A 21,149-nucleotide genomic window follows, 5' to 3' on the forward strand; every position below is an offset into this window, starting at 1 on the left:
TAACATGAGCCAATCTATTATGAATAATGTTGTAGGCAGAGTTTTTTGTCAGGACCTCTGACCAGATGCTCCCAAATAACCACACAGAGACGTAATGTTAACTATAAATGCTCAGTGGATAGCTTAGGCCTGAGAATAACTAGCTCTTACAACTTGAATCAACCCATATTGCTTATCTACACTTTACCATATGGCAGTACCTTTTTTCAGCATGGCATGTTCATCTTGTTTCTCTCCACATCTCCTGGTGACTCTGCCTTCTACCCTGCACTCTCTTTTTGTCTGCAAGTCCTGCCTAACCTCTGCCTGTCCAGCTCTTTTATTAACCAATGAGAGTAGTACATATTTACAATGATTGTTCCACAGCACAACATACTACTGACATGTTAAAAATATGCTTGGGGACATAACACAGTTAGCAGTCAAGGTTCTCTGGAGAAATAGAACCAATGGGAATTTATATAGGCAAGCAGACAGATCAACAAAAACTTGTTATGGTAGTTAATTTATGATTATGGAGTCAGGGGAGTCCCATTGTTACCTGGGAAAGTCTGCAAGTCCAAAGGCCTGAGGACCAGTCAGAGCCCAGAGGCCTACGGACCAGTTTTAAGGGCAAGAGAAGACATCATGCCAGCTCAGAAGAGACCAGATGTCCTCTTCTTCCCCTTTGTATTAGATTCAGGTCCCTGGTGGGGACCACAAATATTGGTGAGGGAGGGACATCTTGCTCCTGTCTCGCAGAAACGAGGAATGCTTTACAGGTATTGGGTGTGCTTTAGTCTGGTCAGGTTAACATACAGAACTGAGCAGTGTGCCAGGTGAGCCATGCTCACCACAAGCAGCCTGCAGAGTGGAGAAAGGCGCACTCTCCACAGCACAGGGCTTCAGCTCGGTTCAGTGAAGTCTGTCTAGTGAGTGAGGCAGGGAGTTGTCATGACATCTGTTGTCATGACATCTGTATAACAGTGAACTCACCTGGAAGGGCTTATATCTTAAGGATCATTGTTTATTCCACATTCTGTGTTTGATGTGTGGCCTTTCTCTCTGGTGGCTAGAATCTTTCCAAGGCAGGTTTTCAACAAACTTCAACCCTGGATGAATCTAATTGACATGAAGAACAGGAGAGTGGTTAGATTAAATTAGCAAAAACAAAAAACAAAAATAAACTTCCCACCCCACTCACTTCTCCCCAGGGCCTCCTGGCCCCTTTGACAGTAGTACATAAAGGCAAAACATGGGTTCCGCACTGGTTCCCCAAGCTGCTAGCATTCCAGATGCCAGAGCATACCTTTATTGACTATGTGAAACCCAAGAACCTGGAAAGAGTGGCTTGCACAGGATGCCAAATGAGGACAGGATTCGGGAAGCCTACCTGCAGGCACTCCCCGGGCCACCCCAGGTCCCATACTTGCTTCTCTCCAAATCCTAGAATCTACAGCTCTAACTGCACCGAAAACAGTAGCGGGAGACTGCTGTGGCTTTCTGTTCACTTGCCATCTTATTCCTTCCTCCTTCTTTTTATTCTTTGTTCTGTTTTCTGCCTGTCCTGGCCCTAGATGTTCAGGCTCTGGCACTCGGTCCAAAGGCTGTTGGCTGAAGTGACTGTCGCCTTTCTCAGGTGACCACAATCAGTCAGTTCCCAAGTCTGTTGGAGTGAGCGTGACCCATGGAGTCTGGACTCCTTCAACTCTAGAGGAATCCAAGTCCTCAGGAACTTCCAAACAGGAAGGCCGAGCATGTGAACAGCATGGGGTGTGCATGGGGATGAACTGTAGGGTCCCCAGATTAGCCTGAGTCCACATGCTTAACCATCCATAAACACTCTGAAGTTACTTGTATAATTTTCTATGTGTAAACATACTGGGTTTTTTTTCCCCCAGTGCTGAAGACTAAATCTTTATGTAGGGCCTTATATAATATCTGTTAGACAGGCCTTTACTACTGAGCTACATGGCAGCCCTACAAGTGCATGTCTCTTTCTTCCTCCATTTCTTACTCCCTCCTTCTCTCTCTCCATCCCTCCCTCTCTCCCCTCCTCCCCTGTGGGGGTGGGAAGGTTAAATGTAAAGCTTCAAGCAAGCTGGGAAGACCCTGCAGCTGAGCTGTACTCTCAGACCCAATTACACATTTTTATTGGTAAATTCATAGCTTTCACAAGCTCCACTGCAAAAGGTAAAGTCACCATCCCCACTGTCTGGGAGTTTGTGTTTATTGTCCCTTGAGTAGTTTCCAAAAGCAGATCAGACTTGAACTCAGTTTTAGAAAATGAGATTTTTAAACAATAACAGGGTAGGGAGGAGTTCCCAAAAGAAGACCAGTTAAAACCAGTCACTTTTTGTCTCTCTAGCTCAGCAGGATGTTAGTGGCTGCTGCTCCCCAGAGTTCTGTGAACTCAGCACCTTTCCCTCCTCTCGCCCTCCCCTCATTCCTCCCAAGAAGGCTTGACTCACATCAGAGTGGACACTGATCAATATTTGATGAATGTGTGAGTCAGATGGAACAGCTGGTGCGAGGGGCCTTGTAAACATCTTCAGCAGCAGCCCTGGTTGCTAAGCACGTGTGCCCTGAGCTCTGCAAATAGCCTGCTCTAGGTGAGCATTTTCTGGCCCCCTGAAACAGTCCTGTCTCCATAATGGGACACAAACATCCCCTGTCCAAGGGAGTGTCTCTGGGCCAGTCAAATGAGAGGTGGCTGTTCTGTCAACACTGACAAGACAGGCAGTCTCCTAAGTGCCAGAAGTGACCTTGTCCTCCAAGGGCTTAGCCTCTTCACCCGGCACCTGCCGATCCCCGTTCCTGCTGCCCAGCATGGCAGGCTCCTCCAGGCCTCCACCTAGCAAGGTGAGGGAGGCGGTTACCTCTCTGCATCTCAGGACATCGGTGAGGAGGAGGGCTCCTTTGCTGAGCACACTTGGGGTCTCCGGTGGCCTGCCCACAGCTTCTTAGCTGTGCCCTTGCTGAGAGACTAGAGCTATTGGCTGTGTTCTCCTGAGTGTCACCAGGTTGACAGGGTGACAGTCCTCATCATGACTACACTACAAAGAATGTGGGCTGGTTTGGGGGTGGGCAGGCTTTTGAAGGCATTGGTTGAAGGTGACAGGCATTCTCAATACACATTGGGGAAGACAGCCGCTGTTGCATGACTTCTGGTGGGTGAGGTGTCTAAGGCTACTGCCTTGAGTTAGGCAGCCAGTGCTGGTCAGAGTGTGTGTTTTAGTCCAGGTCGGTTTCCAGTTTCCAGTCTTAGCACCCACTCATGATTCTTTTCTCCTATTACTTTGTACTAGCTGGGCATGGTGACACATATGTATACCCACAGGAGGCAGATGCAGAAAGGTTGACAGTACAAGACAAGCCTAAGTTCCATAGTGAGAGCCTATCTCAAAACAAGAGCATCTGTGGCCGGGCCCTCCATCCCAAACCCTTCTTGTTGTTTGTTGCATTTCTTACCCAAACTCCTCTTGCTACAACTTCTGGGTTTGTTTGTTTGTTTGTTTGTTTGTTTGTTTGTTCCTGACTTGGCTTCAGTCCTTTTATCCCTGCTTCCAGTTCCCTGCCCTGACCTCTAATCACTATATACCAACACCCTTTTAGTGCCAGGTACCCTACTCTTGTGGCATGAGAGTGATCACTCCATTCCCAGCTTTCCAGGCTCTAAAATTAAGCTAAGTAAATAGGAAAAAAGGTAACACCTTTTCTTCTGCTGTCACTGAGCATAGGTGCCCCAGGCTGGTTGTTTGGAACAACAGTGAAGATGTGGCCCTGGACCCTCTCTGGTGAACATAGGGAGCTCAGCCTCCAGCAGGAAACCTTTTCAAGTGTCTTGATTCCTTGAGACAGGAGCAGAGACTAGTTTGCCCATCAGTTCCCAAGGGTCATGGCTGCCACCCACCTCAGACGTGGACAAAGCAGCTAGAGGCACCTTCCCAATATTACTAAATAGGAACAGATCTGAAGCTTAGCTTCTGTCCTTAGTTGGGTGTCCTTGAGGACACACTCCTGGGAGCTGTTGCTAACATTGGAGTGTCAGCTGTGGCCCTGGCTCATGCTAGTGCATGGCTATAGTTCAGATTAGGACCTTTGAGGATCAGGGACACTCATTGCCCCCACCCCTGACTTCTGTTGCCTGGCTCCCTAGACACCCATCCTAATCCTGTTCAATGGAGGGCTCACCATGCTGAGGTTCCACCTGATAAACTGATTGCAAGGACCACACTCTGAAGGCAAGCTCCTTCCTGAGGAGGTGCTTCTGTAGATGCTGTCCACTCTCCCTGTGCAGCAATCTACCTCACAATTAGGTGAGAAATAAATCAAAGCCAAAGTTGCCTGATGAAATTCAGGAGCCGGCAGTGACCCTTGCCACACATATAAATCCCAGCCGGCCAGCCAGGGGCCTTTGTCTGGTCAGAGAGCTCAGGATTATCGGGCCCACTTTGCTGATGTATGGAGGCACCGGCTGTCGGAGTGTTTACTAACGGTTATCACCTCTGTGCTGGGACCGTTATCACAGGCAGGGCCGCCCGCCGGGGCTGGGGCTCGCACCCTCTCTATTACCACCTGTCAGTGGCAGCGAGTGTGCACTGACACTGCCCAGTCCTGCCCACCGAGGAAAGATAGTTTCTGACGGCTGATCAAAGGGGAGAAACAAGACCTGATAAAAGAGAGTGTGTTTCATGTACTTTTAACTCTGGGAAACATCGGCATTTGCATTTTTTCCTGGTCCTCCTGGAGCTGGCAGGAACCAAGCCCAATAAATGTAGTGGATTCAGTTACCTAATCGAGGGGGAAATGGTATGTGCTTAAAGCAACAGACCATGGCCATAATCTCTTTCCAAGAATGACTGGATGAAGTAAGCCTTCTCAGTGAACTCGCCGTGGAATAAAGTCGAGTCACTTGAATTCAGACTTTGAAGTGATCTTGCACATAACATCTAATCTTGGCATTCAGCGGAACGCAGTGTACTTTCTGGAACTTGGGAGCAGGTTTGGATTAAGGAAGGATCCTTGCTGAAGATGCTATCACCCAGCTGTATCGCTCACATCCCTGAAACGGAACCCCCGCACATGCCCATGCCCCTGACGGCTGGGAGCCGATCTGCAGTGAGGTAGAACAAGTTCCAGACCAAGGCATCAGCACATCTGAGTCCTGGCACCAAGTCTGTCACAGCCTGCTGTTTATTCTAAGCCCTTGACCTCACTAAGCCTCAACTGTAAATGAGGCTGGGTATAGGTTATAGAATACAGTGGTTCTGGAAGCTTTTTGTTTTTAAGTTTAGGCTACATAACCCTCTCCCCTTATTAAATCTCTCTGTGTGTGTGTGTGTGTGTGTGTGTGACAGTATATGTATAGAGGTCAGAGGACAACTTTGAGTGTCAGTCTTCACTTTGTACCTTGCCTTGTTTACCACTGTGCACCAGACTAGCCTTAGCCTGCCCGTGACCTTCTAGAGTTTACCCCGTCTCTGTCTCTCATCTCACCATAGGAACACTGGGATTATAGATGCTTTCACTACTGAACCCACCTTTCCCTGGATTCTAAACTTGGAACCTCGTGTGTGTTCAAGGGCTTTAGTCACTGAGCAATCTCCCCGGGCCACCTTTTATTTTAGACAGTGTCTCATGTAGCCTAGACCAGCCTCATACAGTGAGCTGAGGATGACCTTGGACTTCTGATCGTCCTGCCTCTACCTCCCAAGTGCTGGGATCACAAGCATGTGCCATCAGGTTTCTTAATTTGGTGCTAGGGATAGTACCCAAGCACATGTGTACTAGGAAAGCATTCCAGCAACTGAGCTTCACTTCACCTTCAGCCACTCCTGAGGTTGTAGGTTAAGAGTGATTATGTCCCGGAACATCAGAGTTGCTTGAGGTGAACCTGGGAAGGGGTTCCTCCCCTCTGCCCTAGCTCTCAGAGATCTCTGAAGACCAAGGGAACCCCATCACACTTCAAAGACCATTTCACTGCGGTGCTGTCTGACCCAGGGGCATGAGCTACTGTACTCAACTTCACACATTCCTGTTCCTGGATGACCCCTCCTTCATTCCTCTGGGCATGACAGGCCATGGGTGGTGGGAAGACAGAGAACAGCCTGCCCTCTCTAAGCATGGACTCAACATCTTGTGTCCCACATGTGTCACAGGTACCTTTGACCGGAGCGTGACCCTGCTGGAGGTGTGTGGGAGCTGGCCTGAGGGCTTTGGGCTGCGGCACATGGCCTCCATGGAGCACACAGACGAGGGCCTCCGGGAACGGCTTGCAGATGCCATGGCGGAGTCACCAAGCCGAGATGTTGTAGGATCTGGAACAGGTAAAGGTGTCAACAGACTAGCCTGATTGTCACTGGCGCCTGTGGGGTTGAGCTGGGGAGAGAGGGCATGTTTTTAACCATTTATTCCCATGGTTTAGCGTTCTGAGTGCTAAGCTACACATTACAGAAGCCTGTGACACTGGAAAGTCCTATGGGAAGGAGGGTTCCCAGCAGAACCACCTCTCCCCTTGGAGCAACACTCAGAAATACCCTGAAAATTACAATTGTAGGTCTGGGGCTGTACCTCAGCATCAGAGTCCTTGCTTGGCCTGCATAATCCCTAACACTGAGAGAGACAGACAGATAGTTATACTTTTTAGTCATTCCAAAAAATAACAACAACAAGACCACCTCAAAGGAAGGAAGACGTAAATAGTAGCTAGCATCTCTTCGCCTTCATGCTCCAGTCTCTTGGGGGCAGGGACCTGCCAGCAAACAGGCAGAGCTAGCTCAAGCATACACCCCTCACGAATACACAGCTTTTCTTTCACATGTCTTTCACCCCAGACTAGTATCTTTGAGAGTTCAGTGTATTCCAAAGTGGCTTCCTGCATCCATATGGTCATTTTGAGAAAGACATCCTTTGGCTAGAAGTGAACACTACCCCCATATGAGTGCATGCACACACACACACACACACACACACACACACACACACACACACACACACGGAGTCATCCTATCTCCATCCTGCTGTAATTCAGGCTTCCTGTGCCTCTCCTATCTCTAAAACACTTTTCTTTCTCTCTCTCTCTCCCTCTCCACTGTTACTAATGTTCCAGCCCTGTGTTAACACCCACCCAACAGGCTCTGTTGCAGTTTGCTGAGGTCAGTGAGTTAAACAGATCCTTATTCCTGATTTCAGGCCTTCCTTCTCTTTCTCTCCTGTAAGAGCATCATCCCCCTGTGACCTGTCCCATCCCTGCCACATTCTACTGTAGAAGAGGTACCCAGTAAAGAGAAGCCGAGAATCCCGGGATGGGTGAATGTGACATGCCTGCTGTTCTGTGGGTTCTGGGGTCTTCAGGTATTAGGTTCAGCAGTGAGGGTCCCCATCCTTGTATCTCTGGGCTAGTTCAGCCCCTTTATTAAGAGGACAGCTTAGTGGCTCCTGCCTAGGTAGCCATTGGCACTTGCTGAATGCAGTGAATGTGTGGGAGGAGTTAAGCTAGGGATAGGGAGCATCTGTCAGGCCCTAGATGGCAGCTGTCTCAGAGGCTTGGCCTACTCTGAGCACATACCTCTCCCCCCATCTCCCCTGGAAGGAAAGGAGATGTAGACCTGCAAAGCTGCAGCAGGCTGTACCCCTCCACCATGCACACACCTACATAGACCATCAGCATCCTCACACACTGAATGCATAGTGAATTCATCCCTCTACATCCAGAGATAGCAGCTCTTCCTCTTCCCTGGTGCCAGTGCAGGCTCCCAGGGAGCTAACCCAAATGACAGAAGCTTTCTGAAGCATGGCTGTAGCACAGCCTTGGCCCGTACATATGTCAGGACCCCTGACCAGCCATGGTTCTATGAACCAGAGCCTGTGTCCCTGAGCTCATCCTCAGGAGCCTCCCTGTTCTAAGGGCTGGGAGCCCCTGTAATGGCCTCATCTGCTGCCACCTTCTTCAAAGCCTCAAGGACACCTCAGCATCGTCAGGTGGGCAGGGAGGTTTAGTCTCAGAGAGTAACCTGAGCATAGCTGGCAGTGACCCATCTGCCAGACAGCTGAGGGACCCAGGAGAGCTTGTGATCTAAATAAGCAGGCTTGTGAAATTAAAAAGAATTTAAAGAAAAAGAAAGAGGAAATTAAAACATCAAGTACCCCACAGGTCAAATCCATAGACCCCCCCCCCCCCCAGTTTTTTTCCTCCAGCAATAGGATTCCATTTTCTTCTTCAAAGGGTCACCCAACAGGATTCCACTGGTTTTGTTTAAGACATAGTCGATGAATGATTGCTTTGATTTGTTTTAATTTGCCTCCATTTTTCTAGGTCAGTAAGCAAATCAAATAAAAATTAACCCGCTTTCTTCTCTGGGGCTGAGATACACTATCTATTTTTTTTTCTAGCAAACATGTCCACCAGCTAGTGCAATGGAGACAGGTTTGGCCAGGGGTGACCAGGAAAGGATAGTGCCTGTAGATGAGAATTTCCAGCGAGTCACTCTGCCCATAACACCTCCCTCTTCTCTTTCCAATTCTCCTTCTGTAGGTGACTCACGGACACACAGATAGGATAGTACTGAGTGTTTGCCTCTGGTGGATACTCTGGTGTACTAGATAAGTCAGGGCCTTAGGGCCTCCCCCAGGCACCTTCTTGTTGCTGTCTCCTTATCAGCTCCTGCTGAGGCCATCACAAAACTTGCTCTCCAGACCCCTGACACAGAGGCCCTTCTATTGTGTTAACACTGTTAATGGTAGGTAGGCTAGCACCGGGTATATAAATTGTTTAACAACCAGCTCTCCAAAGGGTAGCAAAAAAACAACCCTCCCCCTACACAAACAGTTCCCTGACTTGTGGCTATCAGTAGTGTGAAAACTCCTATTATCATTGTTTATTAGATAGGTCATTGGGTGCCTAAAAACATAACAGTTGGCTGGCTCCAGGACCTCACCAAAAGGTAAAGAACCATAGGACAAATGAGCTGTCACACAAACAGGGAGGTGGAGAGCTTTTGGTCGAGGATAACGAGGATAAAAATTTTGAATAGGAACAGTGTGTTAGATCTGTCACACCATATATTGCTCTAGTAAATAATAACATACTGTATTCCTGAAAATGGCTAGGCAGATAGATATTAAATGTCCTCACCACCAAAAAAACAAGGTAAGTATATGAGGTAATGTGTGTTAATTAGCTCTGTTTAGCCATTGCACAATGTATATGTGTTTCAAAACATCACGTTGTATATAATGGGAATATGCATTTTTTATAAAAAGAAAAAAAAAAAAAACTCCTTTGGTTTTCTTGAGGCAGGGTTTCTCCGTGTATCCTTGACTCTCTTGGAACTCAATCTATAGACCAGGCTGGCCTTGAACTCTGCCTGCCTCTGCCTCCTGAATGCTGGGACTAAAAGTGTATGCCACCACTGCCCAGTCAAGAAAATCATTTTTTAAAGTTCTCTGCTAACCAGCAGCACTGTTCTTGCCCAGGAGCTGATGAGATACGCAAAGCTACTTGAAGAGGTAGCTGTGCAAGTCCCTGGTTTTGATCCTCAAAGCCAAAGAAGGGGAAAGAGATGCAGAGTCCAGTAGTGGGGACTGAACCCAGAGCCTCACACTCGCTAGGCAAGCTCTCTACCACTAAGCCATACCTCTAGCCCAGCATACAAATCTTAACATGCATATACCAGAGTTTGAGAAGATCCATTTAGAGTGTGGTGAGCATGCAATGCAGATGTCAGTTCAACCCTCTGTGGTGGCTGCTGGCCAGTAGGTCTGCTTAGCTTACATGTGTAATTTGCAAGTCCAGCTGTAATGTGACTGGCCCAATTGCTTTCCTTCTGACCACCAGCATGCCTCTCACCCCTCACCTCTTTATCCTCCCTTTGCACTTGCTGTTCATTGAGCCTCCACACAGAGGTGGTCCCCTACCACTGAGCTGTACTGTGCAGTTTCTAGTGCAGCAAACACCGGGGCCTGGAACAGAGTCCAGCTTGTAGCAGATATGCAGCATCTTCTGCTAAGGTCGGCACCCACCTGTGTGCCAACTGTTTAACGAGGTCTTTACCTTTCTAGGTGCCTACTGTTTACTAAGGCCTGTACCCACCTAGGTGCCTGAAGCGCCACACAGGCCCTGCTTGTTGATGAAGTTTCTGGCCATCCCTTCTTTCAGAGACCCTCAGCTCTCAGACCCCATCATCACTACTGTTTATTTAGTCCAGGCACTCAGTCCTTAACATCAGCCACCTTCCTTCTGTGGCCATACCATTTCAACCCCCACCCCATTCTCCTCCAATCTCCTACTGTACTGTATAGTCAGTCTCACACTGTCAGAAAATACTTATCATTTGAGAAACATATCAACTTCCTACCACCCAGATCCTAAACATCCTCTAGCCAAAGAGGAGCACTCTGTGTCCCCAGCCCACCACTCCCTCCCTGGAGTCATCACTGGACATTGTGGGCCTCCACCTGAGCCTGTGAGCCACCCAGGGTTGCTCTCATCCCTCTCCAGCTCCAGGTTCTGCTGCCTCTGGCTGTCCCTTGGTCCCTTTTCTCACCTTTCCTTCTCATCTTTCAGTATGTTTTTAGAGGCCCTTCTCTACTTCTGTAGCTACAGTCATTATGGGTTAACTGATGACATCCAAGCTAGCCTCTCTCCTGATTTCCAGAACCATCTACCCAGTCACCTGCTGACAAGTCCACACTTCTAAGAGCTCAACCTTAGCCTTAGCAATTCCTTCTGTAGGCACATACCACTAGCTGTACACAAAGCCATCCTGGTTAGACCCCACTCCCTCCACATCCATCCTCACAGCTTTTGGCTAGTCAAGCTAAGTCACTTGGACCCTGAACACATGCAAGGCTCTCTGTGTATCCTTGTCCTGTTGCCTGAAATGTGTCTCCCTGAACCCCTTCCCCTCTCAACCACCTTCCCCGAAAAGAACTAATTCCTGCTTAGCAGACATTCCTTTCAATATTGCCTTTTCTTCAAAAAATAACATTTTTTAAAAGAAACAAAATATCAACTTATCCCAATTGTTTTGTATCTGGGTAAATATATAATTTAATACTCCCCTAAAAAGAGGATTTAAATAAACAACTTGGGTACACATGGAGTCCATTTTAAACTTTAACTCTTCCAGTCACTGGTTCAGACTTCTCACTCTTTCTGTTTGCCTTCTCCAACACTTCACACCAAAAGCCCAACCAAGCCTTCTGTATAGGCCGCAGCATCCCATCCCAGTTCAAGTATTGTGGGCCCACAAGTAGCTTTCAAGGCCAAAAAGGGCTGTCTTTGCCAGGTGACATTCTAGTCCCCTTTCCAATCCTATTAAACTGTCAGTGGAGGAGAGGTTCCATCCACCAGGGCCTTCACCCTGTCGAGAAAGGCTTAATCTTTCCCCTCACTGTCTGCTGTACATACGCATTACATTCCCAAATGCTCAGACTCTCACAGCACAGTGCCCCAGATGTGCATGCTAGTACTCTCCGGGCACACTGCTTTGATTTCATGGTACTTCAGTGAATTGTGATTTGCAATTTGAACAAGGCTGTAGGATTCTGCTAGATCCTCTGCTATTCACTGTTCATATGTTAGTGACCAGCATTCAAGGTATTAAGATTATTTTCAGTGAACTTTTATTTTTTAAAAGGGCTGTGTTTTCCCCCCTTCTTAACATGAGAAGCATATTTTGAACATCACATAGTTTTTAGATGGTCAGTTCATTAACATATGTCTGTGATTTCCTATGCTTTGCAAAAGACAACTTTAATAAGGTCTGTGTGCATGTGGGGAGCACATGGATGCTGCTTCACTGTAGAAAGGGCTGTAGAAAGTCAACTGTAGAAAGTCACTGTAGAAAGGCAACTGAGGCTGGACAGATGGCTCAGTGGTTCAGAGTATTGCATGGTCTTCCAGAGGACCCAGGTTCAATTCCCAGCACTCATACATGGCTCACAACCATCTGTGACTCTAGTTCCAGAGGATCTGATACTCTCTTCTCATCTCTACAGGCACCACCACCACACACATGTGCGCGCGCTCACACACACACACACACACACACACACACACGGTGCACAGACACATACACATGCATGAAAAATATCCATGCATACAGAAAGTAATGGTTTTCATTAGTAAATAAAAATAAATGGGAGCTTTTGTGAGGAGTTGGTTAAATGTGTTCACTAATCGTAGAAACAGTGCATTGGAGCCCAGTCCTGCCATGAAGACTGGCAAATTATAGCAAGATATTGGAGTGCATGTCTGTATATTCCAGAACTCAGATGGTACAGGCAGGAGGATCATAAGTTCAAGGTCATTCTCTGCTACATAGTGAGTTCAAGGCCCACCTAGGTTACACAAGATCTTGTCTCAAAAAGAGGTTGAGGGCTATAGAGATGGCTCAACAGTTAACAATGTTTGCTGGTCTTGTATAGGATGTAGGTTCGGTTCTCAGCACCCACATGGTAACTCATAACCATCTGTAAATCTGTGTTCCTGAGGATCCAACACCCTTTTCTGGCCTCTGTGTGCACCAGACACATGTGTGGTGCACATAAATACATGCAGGCAACACTCATACACATGAGATAAAAATAAATAAAATCTTTTTAAAATGTGTAATTGGCCAGGTGGTGGTTGTGGCGGCACACACCTTTAACCCCAGCACTCAGGAGGCAGAGGCAGGCAGATCTCTGTGAGTTTGAGGCCATTCTGATCTACTGAGCAAGTTCCAGGACAGCCTCCAAAGCTACAGAGAAACCCTGTCTTGAAAAAAAAAAAAAAGTGGAATTGTTAGAATCCCCCGCCCCCACACCTCAAGTGAAAAAAGGTACAACTCAGGAGAATGTTATGTCCTAGAAAAGGAACTCTTTCCTTGCCAGTGTAGAAGCCACCAGTGTTCTATGGGTCCCTCATGTTCCTTTTCCAGGTCTTTGGTTCTCTCTCCTTCTTCATCTTCTTCTTTTTTTTTTTTTTTTTTTTTTTCTTCTTTTTTAAAGGAAGAAACAAATATTGAGACTCAAAGTTCAGAAGCCTCAGTGCATGACCTCATGGCTCTGTTGTTCCTAGGCCATGGTGAAGCAGAGCTTCATGGAAGGGAACAAGGGTGCTCGTTCTCCTGGTGGTAGATGGGGACAGGGAGAGTTAGGGCTGAGTTTGGAGAGAAGTCTCAGGGGGCCAAGTGTTTGTCATGCAAACATGAGGAGTAGAATGCAGATCCCCAGAACCCATGTAACTATCAGGCAGGCATGGTCTGCCCATAATTCCAGCACTGGGGAGTCGAGTAGGTGAGGGAACCCAGACGCAAGCTTGCTAGCTAGACCCTGCCTCAAAGAATAGATGGTGCCTGCACACATACAGTCATGCACACATACATACCACACACACATAAACATGCAAGAAAAAGAGACAGCACTGAGATGTGTCTAAGTGAAGGTTGGGCCCTTCTCTAGTCCCCGGTTAGCCAACAATGCTGCTGTTACAAAGCTAGGATGGCTCATCACCCACAGGTCCCATGCTCTACCATGCCGGGCCACCAAGCTGCTCTGAGGTCTCACGTGATTTTCCTGTCTCCTCCTCCTCCTTCAACCCCTCTGAATTTCAATGGTGTTGACTCCGGGTACCTTGGGAAGGGTTCCCATCTTCATCCTCTTTGCTAAGGCTATCTTATATTACTTTACTTATTTTTTATTTAATGAGTGAGGTGCTTAGAGAGCTCAGTGAAGAACTTGCCAAAGACAGTTCTCTCCTTCCACCATCCGGGTCCCAGGGATTGAACTCAGGCTGTTCAGACCTTGTCAGCAAGTGCCTTCACCCAATGAGCCATCTCTCTAGCCCTCTTTTTGGTCTTTTGAGAATGACAGTGTCCCTCCTCCCCATAATACCAAATGTAGCCACCCATGTGGCCCTGCCTCCAGCCTTTCCCTTCTTTCCCTGTCCATCTACATCCCCCTGATCTTCCTTCCCCAGATGGAAGAGTGATCCATCCAACCCAACATTCTCTAGGCTGGATCTCCCTCACTGAGCATCTCTGTTTAGTGCCCCTCCTTGCCTGTTTCCCCTCAGTAACAAGTTCCTTGGGAAATGCCACCATCATCAAGATAATTTACCCAGGTAACTGGGCCTTCTCCTCTGCTTTGTCTACGTAGACCCTGGGTTTTTCCTTTTATACCATTTACAAAAAAAGAATCTTTTCAATGTCTTCTCTGACTGGCTTCTTTGGTGGTCCCCACACACCCTCTTTGTGATGCAATAGCAGGCTGGCTCTCTAGGCATCTATCACATCCCTCACCAGACTAGAGGAGAAGACGTAAGCAACAACTCCTACCTTGGAATTGACAAATTCCTGAGGGAGGCGATGATACTGTGCTGTGGTCTGTTTCTCCCTGGGTTCCATCCCCAGCTCCCACCAGGACCTGTTAGTAACTAAAGTAAGCAGCATTCAGCCTTCTCTCCTAGGCCCAGGGTGTGGTCTCTCTAGAATACTGTACATATTAGTCACTTTTCTCATTGCAGTAGCAGAAAAGTTGACAGACGCAGCCAAAGGCAAGAGGGATTTATTTGGGCTCATGGTTAAGGAAGGGATGCCATCCGTCATGGTATTAGGAGCATTAGGCAGCCTGTCACATTACACCCAGAGTCAGGAAGTAGAGAGAGAGATGGATGCTGATGCTCAGCTGCTCCCCCTTTTTATTTGGTCTGAAACTCCACACCATGGGAAGGAAGGTTCCCTCCTCAATTAAAACTACCTGGGAACGCCCTAGTGACTTTAAAACTGTCAGTTCATAAAATTAATCATCACACTGTATTGGTTTTCTTATTGCTGAAAAAAAAAAAAAAAACAGAAGAACTTTAAAAAAGAGATTTGTTTTGGCTCATGATTTTGGAGGGGTCAATCCATGGTTGCTTGGGCAGAACATCCTGGAGGCCAGAGTATGTGGTAGAGAAGCTCCCTGACCTCATAGAGGGCAGAAAAGCAAAACGAAGCACTTCCTGTAGCTAGGACCCACCTCCCAAAATAGCTCCACCAGCTGGGGACCAACCATCCAAAATGTGAGCCTCCATGGGACACTTCATATACAAGCCACAACAGATCTAATAACAGAACTGCACTTTCCAGCCACATATGCCCTGCTTGCTAAGGGAGAGAGCAGAGAACAGCACCCAGAGGCCAGAGCCTGTCCCACCAGGCGGCACTAAGCCTCCCTGCACAGCGGGGAAGAACAACTGTGGGATTGTGGGTGGCTGTAACCCCAAGGGTGGCACTATGGGTGTTGCTATTTGTGTCTCAGCACAGTGTTCTAGCGCCTATTCCTAGCTATTTTCCACCAGGAGCAAAGGCCAAGTCTTGAGAGTCTCTTCAGCTCCCAATGCCAGCTGCTGCTACTGGGAAAAACACTGTTTTTCTTCTGGTAAGATTTGGATCCAAGAAACTGAAGAAAGCATGTGGCCCTAGGCCTTTCTCCCTCTGGGTTTAATGTTCTCATATCTTAGGAGTGAAACAGGAAATTCTGGGAGCACTTGCTTTCCATCCTCGTGGCAAACAGACCATGGACATTGCACTCAATGTCTGTATCACCCCATCACTCAAAACAGGGCTTAAGGAGACTACTTCATCTGCTACATAAATGTCCTCTCATCACAATTCTGCCAGGTTGTTAGATATTCCTCTCTTCAGCTTCCAAAGCAAGAGATAAGCCTCACAGTGTTGATGCACACCTTTAATACCAGCACTCAGGAGGCAGAGGCAGGTAGATCTCTGTGAGTTCAAGGACAGCTTGAGTATTAAACAGAGCAAGTCTATCTCAACACACACACACACACACACACACACACACACACACACACACACACACACGATAAAGTACTTGAAATAACTTTTTAAAAGGAATTAAAACAAGGCACTGGAGGGCTGGGGACATAGCTCACTGGTAGAATACTGGTCTACCATGCACAGGATTCTGACTTCAATCTCTAATGTCATAAAGAAAACATTATTTCTAAGATAATAGTGTTCAGTTCTGACCATCTTACAAATCTCACCCACTCAGAATGTAACCCACCTGTTATTCAAAAAAAAAAAAAAAAAAAAAAAAAAGAACTCCCATAATGGAAGGGGACACCATTCTCAGGGAGGCTGCGGTCACTTCCTACTTAGAAAATGCCAGCTATCTTCGTAGCCTGACCCCGGTTCTCGCCATGGTCTTTAAATGCCTTATAGGCCTTTCCTGCCTCCTTCCTTCTCTGCCATACCCACCTTCCTTATCCCCCCCCCCCAGCATCCTGTAAGCATGTGACTGCAGCTCCCCAGTGCATTGGTCCACTCTGAAGTAGACCACCCCTTCTGCACAGTTTCTTTTCTTTTCTTTTTTTTTTTTTTTAGACCAAACCTATAGTCTTCCTCTCCAGCTCACCTCCTTGCCCACATGTGTCTTCCTGAAACCCTCTCTGTACCAGCTGCATTTGGGGTTGGCCCTGGGTAAGGGGTGTTTATTGACTTTCCCATCACCGAGCTATGGCTGATATCCTTCTACATACCACCTGGGGAAAGACCAGCTCCGTGGGTCCTTCTGCTCCTCCCTTATCCATAATGCTATGGGTGCATCTTGACCCAATCTGATTCATCTTTGTTACCTTTACCCACCAGTTCTCCTTGCCCTGCATGCAGCCCTGGGATGAATGCCAAGCTGAGCCTCAGTTAATGTTTGTTGAATGACTGATTGGGTATTTGTGGCCTCTGAGAGGTAAATGAAAGGCAGCCAAAGCCGTGGGAATAATTATCTTGCTTAAAAGACACACTTGTTAGTTCCAGGCCAAGTCTTAGAACTGATTCCAGCGAGCTTGCTTTCTCTGTCCCTCTCTTCTGTCCCCGCTGGAGCTGCAGCCACAGGAGGAACCGCAGCGAGAGTCCAGACCTAATAAGTTTCTTCTGCACATGTCCTGTTTGCCCATGGCATGGCATGCTGATTCTTGTCACCAAAGAGGAAGTGCCAGCGTGGCGTCTTTGGTGATTCTTCAGTGTACCCTTTCCACATGTTGCCCCAAGGAAAGGGATTGTGGAGCATGTGCAGGCTTGGGCACGGGGTGGAGGGCTGCAGGACTGTTGCCAGGGGCCTCCCCTGCATCATTACAACGGTTAGATGGTTAACCCAAGGGAGGATTCTTCTTGGTCCCTCCTCTGCCAGAGATTTCACCTTTACCCACTGTCCCTTGTATGCTGTGTGAGGTCCCAGCAAGATAGAGTGAGGTTACAGGGAGAGATGCCCACCTCCTCTTCCGTCCCAGCTTCTCAGATGGCGAGGGGTCATAGACTAGGAAACAGGTACATCCACAGAAAAGGAAGGGCAGAGATGACCTTGATTTGCTTGCTTTAAACATAAGGCATTTGGGTTGCCATAGCAAATACAGCAGACAGGGTTCCAGTTTCGGGTAACTGTCTTGCTGTCTGCTCTTCCTGCACTATTGCTGGCCCAAGGAACCTGGAGACCCTACCTCCTGAGACAAATTTAAAGTCTGCTGGCTGAATCCTCCACCTTTCATTGCTATCTCTGTCCCCCTCCCACCCTCCCACGTGTGTCTTCTTATTATAGCTCAGTTGGTTGCAGTTCACCCCTCTGCATTTAATCAAGTTTGGGAGACTCACCTTCTAGTCACTTCATTTATTCAGGGTGACTTTTTCCATTCTATGCCTTTGTCTCCCCCCATACCCATTATATTGGCACATTTCCTGTGTCTGCAGGCCTCAACTGTCCATGACCAGCATGTCATCTTCCACTCGTGTGTGGGAGATGCTGGCCTTAGGGTGGCTGGGGGAACATGAATCAAGCCTCTTTAACCATGCCTCCATGGAACCTGGACTAGTCCTTGGAAGATTTAGGGACTCTTTGGTTTCATACGTTATTCATCTCTAAGCCACCAAAAACTGACTATGAGGAAAAAGGCTACCTCTGAACATGAGTCCACAGGCCTTCCTGAAGAAGCCAAGCGAGTGTCAAGCAGCTTTGAATATCAGGCCTGGTGTCTAAATCCATAGAACCATGGAAGAATGTCCAAGGAACCACCCAAAAACCTGAGCCTGTGTCCTCATCCTCCCACCCTCCCCCACCCAGGAATAGAGGAACTCAGTCGATGGAGACTGAGGAGGAAGAAGGAAGGGATAGGGATCTCAAGAAATCGAGATGTGCTGGACCTTGAAACAGACCAAAATTCTCCCCTGCAAAGCTATCAATATCAAAAGCCAGATTTTGATATCTACTCAGTTTGATCTCAGCTCTTGTTGGACTCTTAGAAAGTCCATTCATTGTATGATCATCTTTAAAGAACTATTTTATTTCCAATGCAGACACAGCCCTTGACGTAGCAGTCAAAAACAGCACCCCTGAGAGACACATGGCTATGAAGTGTTTGGGTATGTAACCTCCTGTCTTTGCCTACACAGAAGGCTTGGTCCCACTGCTCTGTATGCCCCTCACATGGGTGTTTCCCCTACCCTGGAGCTCAGACTTCAGAATGCACTGGAGGTCAGCTAGGACAGGAGGTCTCTTCTGCAGGGGGGACTGGTTTGGGATAGGGAGTGGTGGCCATCTTTTACCCAACAAGAGTTTCTTTGAGAGCACCACTCCCTGCCCCCCACTCTGAAGATGGAAGTCAAATTTTGGGACTCTGCTGTGCAGAGCAGAGAGGTCACTGGGCTCTAATGCATTTACCATTGACTGCCCCTCTTGTAGTGCGTCTATTAGTGAGTAATTTGATTTGTACCTATTCATTTGCAGTCCCTGCAGGAGCCTGGAGCTGGCCCCTAGTATAATTGGTGCTGTCTCTATTTTTACATCATTAGATTAGCCCCGACTCCTGGCCACTTGTTGTCTGCGCTTGTCTGTCCATTTATACAACCTAATGTAACACAAAATTCATTACTGATCACATTACTTTCAACTCTGAAGCCAGCCTTGTGATAAACATTTGGTTAACCCTTTCCTACCCACGGGGAGGCTGGTGGAACAAATGCACTTCTGCTCGACAGGCAAATCAATATCTTAATACACCAAAGTGGAATTGCATTTCTAGATTTGTTATCCCTCCTGGTGGAGCAAATGGAAAGGCTCACCCGAGCCAGCTGAATTGAATAATGAATAGGGCCCGGCACCAGCAGCCTGTCTGAGACCAGCACAAAGGGCAGAGCCACATCAGCCCAGCCTGGGATGCAGTCAGGGAAGGGTGGCACCACTGTAGTTAAGTGAGGACCTCCCCGCCCCCCAGATCCACCATGGCGCAGGCGCACAGGCTCTGCATCAGAGGTCAAGACCATGACTAGGGCCACAGAAGTCTCGTGTTGATGCATGTCTTTTGTCGGACTTAGCATGGGACCACTGGGCAGGCAATTGGGTCAGTTTCCTTAAAACTTTACTCATCAGTGGAGCGGCTCCCAAGCATGTGATCCTAACCTAAATGCCATCCAAAAATTAAATTGACTACCAAGGCCAAGTTTACATTTGGCAGCAAATACCAAAAGGCTGGGATTGGTAGGTTCCTACCTGTCCTCCAGGTAAGCACTGTGCAGCCCACAGATGTCATGTGGCGTGCCTGTGCTGTGCCTGGTTCTAACAATTAGCGAGCCTTTCATACGGGCGCTAACCAAGAGTTTTAAAGGGACCTCAGCACAGCTTTGTTTTTAAGTCTAGAAGATTCTGCACAGCCCCAACCCTTGTCACCCCCTCCCCAGCTTCCACTTGTCTCTGGGTTGCATCCACACCCACAACAAGTCATTAACTCACAGGACAGTTTATTTCAAAGGGGAAAAAATACCTCCACTTATTAAGAACTGCTCATAAAGCCACACCATAATGATGAGAAATATCGGCATGGAGGAAATAGAATGGAACCCATTACCATGAAAGTCATAAATCCCTGAGTAAAAAGACTCCATAAACTGAAGATGCTCGGGTGGGAAGGGAGGCTGGGAGAGCCTTCTGCTTGCCTGTGGGGAGGTCCTAAGCTGGAGCCCGGAAAGGAAGATGCCCTGAGGGTGTAGTACTGAACAGGGCAATCTTCCTCAGATCTACTATCCCTGCTGTTCCAAGCTCTTAGATGAAGGCCTGAGGCATTCCTTTCATGGCTCACTCTTGCTCTCATCTGGTAGACTGATGCCTCCTTTCTGTAAGAAGGCAGGAAGAGCTGGGGAAGGGGCATCCTGAGCAACAGGCCTGAGGTCATAGAGTGAGAGCTAGGAAGTGTCTGGAAGTATCTTCCTCACCCTGCCCTGAGCTTCAGGGCCAGTGTACAGGATGGGAGGGCCACTTGTCCCAGCACCTCAGAATCACCACTCTAAAGCACTTTCTAGCATAAGGGGCTACAAAGAAGGGGTCCCCTTATCACAGGTTAGAGGTCATCCCGTATCTCCCAGTGGAAGGAGATTGGCATCATTGAGGTAAGCCAGCCAGTGTCTGCCTCACAGGAAGAATGGTGACAGTCACCTCCCCCAACCCACCAGCCCCCAATGTGGACTTGTTTAGCCACAGGCCTGCGGTTTTTTCCTCTCTGGTGGATAGAAAACATGGGGAGAAGAGGAGGAAGGTACCCTGTGTATCACATACCTGATGCTGGCCCCAGCACGTATGATCCAGAAAGTAGATAAGGGGAGATATGGCAGCTCATACCTTAGTTCAAGAGGATGAGGTGGAAGGATCCCTTAAACCCAGGCTGTCTAACACAGTGAGAGCCTAAGAGACAAATAGATGGGGGATGGGGTAGGTCTTTGCCCTCTCGGTCTAGAACAGGTCCACCACAGGAAAGAAGGTCAGTCTGCTGGTGGAACAAGAAACTGATTTTAGCCATGATGGAAAGGGGGTAAAGCCACCTCTTACCGAACTCTTCCGCTGTGTCGTAGAGAATTTAATTATGCTTGGACATTTAAATGAGAACCAGATGTGGCTCGAGCCGCCACCAGTCAGCAGTGTTCAAAGTGTAGCATCTCTCCTGTGGTCTACAGACTCTGTGCTGTCTCATAAGGCTGGAGGCTAGCTCGGAAAGTACCCTGTCTGACAGCTTAAGCTGGGGCCTCCAGGCCTTGTAGCTGGACTTCAGGAGGCAGGCGGGTCAGCACGAGCTGCCAAGCACCCAGTTCCTGCTGAGTGCCTCCTCTTTAGGACTGTGTGGGATGGAACACACATGTCCA

General features: G+C 47.9%; 1 protein-coding gene across 8 annotated transcripts in view; it reads left to right on the forward strand.

The window, feature by feature from the left end:
* Bcas3 (BCAS3 microtubule associated cell migration factor) overlaps positions 1-21,149 on the forward strand; it is a 465,957-nt gene that overhangs the window by 435,617 nt on the left and 9,191 nt on the right. For 4 of the 8 annotated variants that reach the window (XM_051185484.1, XM_051185424.1, XM_051185643.1 and 1 more), the window contains 2 exons: positions 6,141-6,308; positions 18,318-18,383. In XM_051185484.1, the coding sequence (XP_051041441.1) occupies positions 6,141-6,308; positions 18,318-18,383 (234 nt within the window). The remainder of the gene's footprint in view (positions 1-6,140; positions 6,309-18,317; positions 18,384-21,149) is intronic. The other 4 variants (XM_051185742.1, XM_051185701.1, XM_051185889.1 and 1 more) reach the window with 1 other exon arrangement.

This window comes from Phodopus roborovskii, unplaced genomic scaffold (assembly GCF_943737965.1).
Source record: "Phodopus roborovskii unplaced genomic scaffold, PHOROB, whole genome shotgun sequence".
NCBI classification, from domain to species: Eukaryota; Metazoa; Chordata; class Mammalia; order Rodentia; family Cricetidae; genus Phodopus; species Phodopus roborovskii.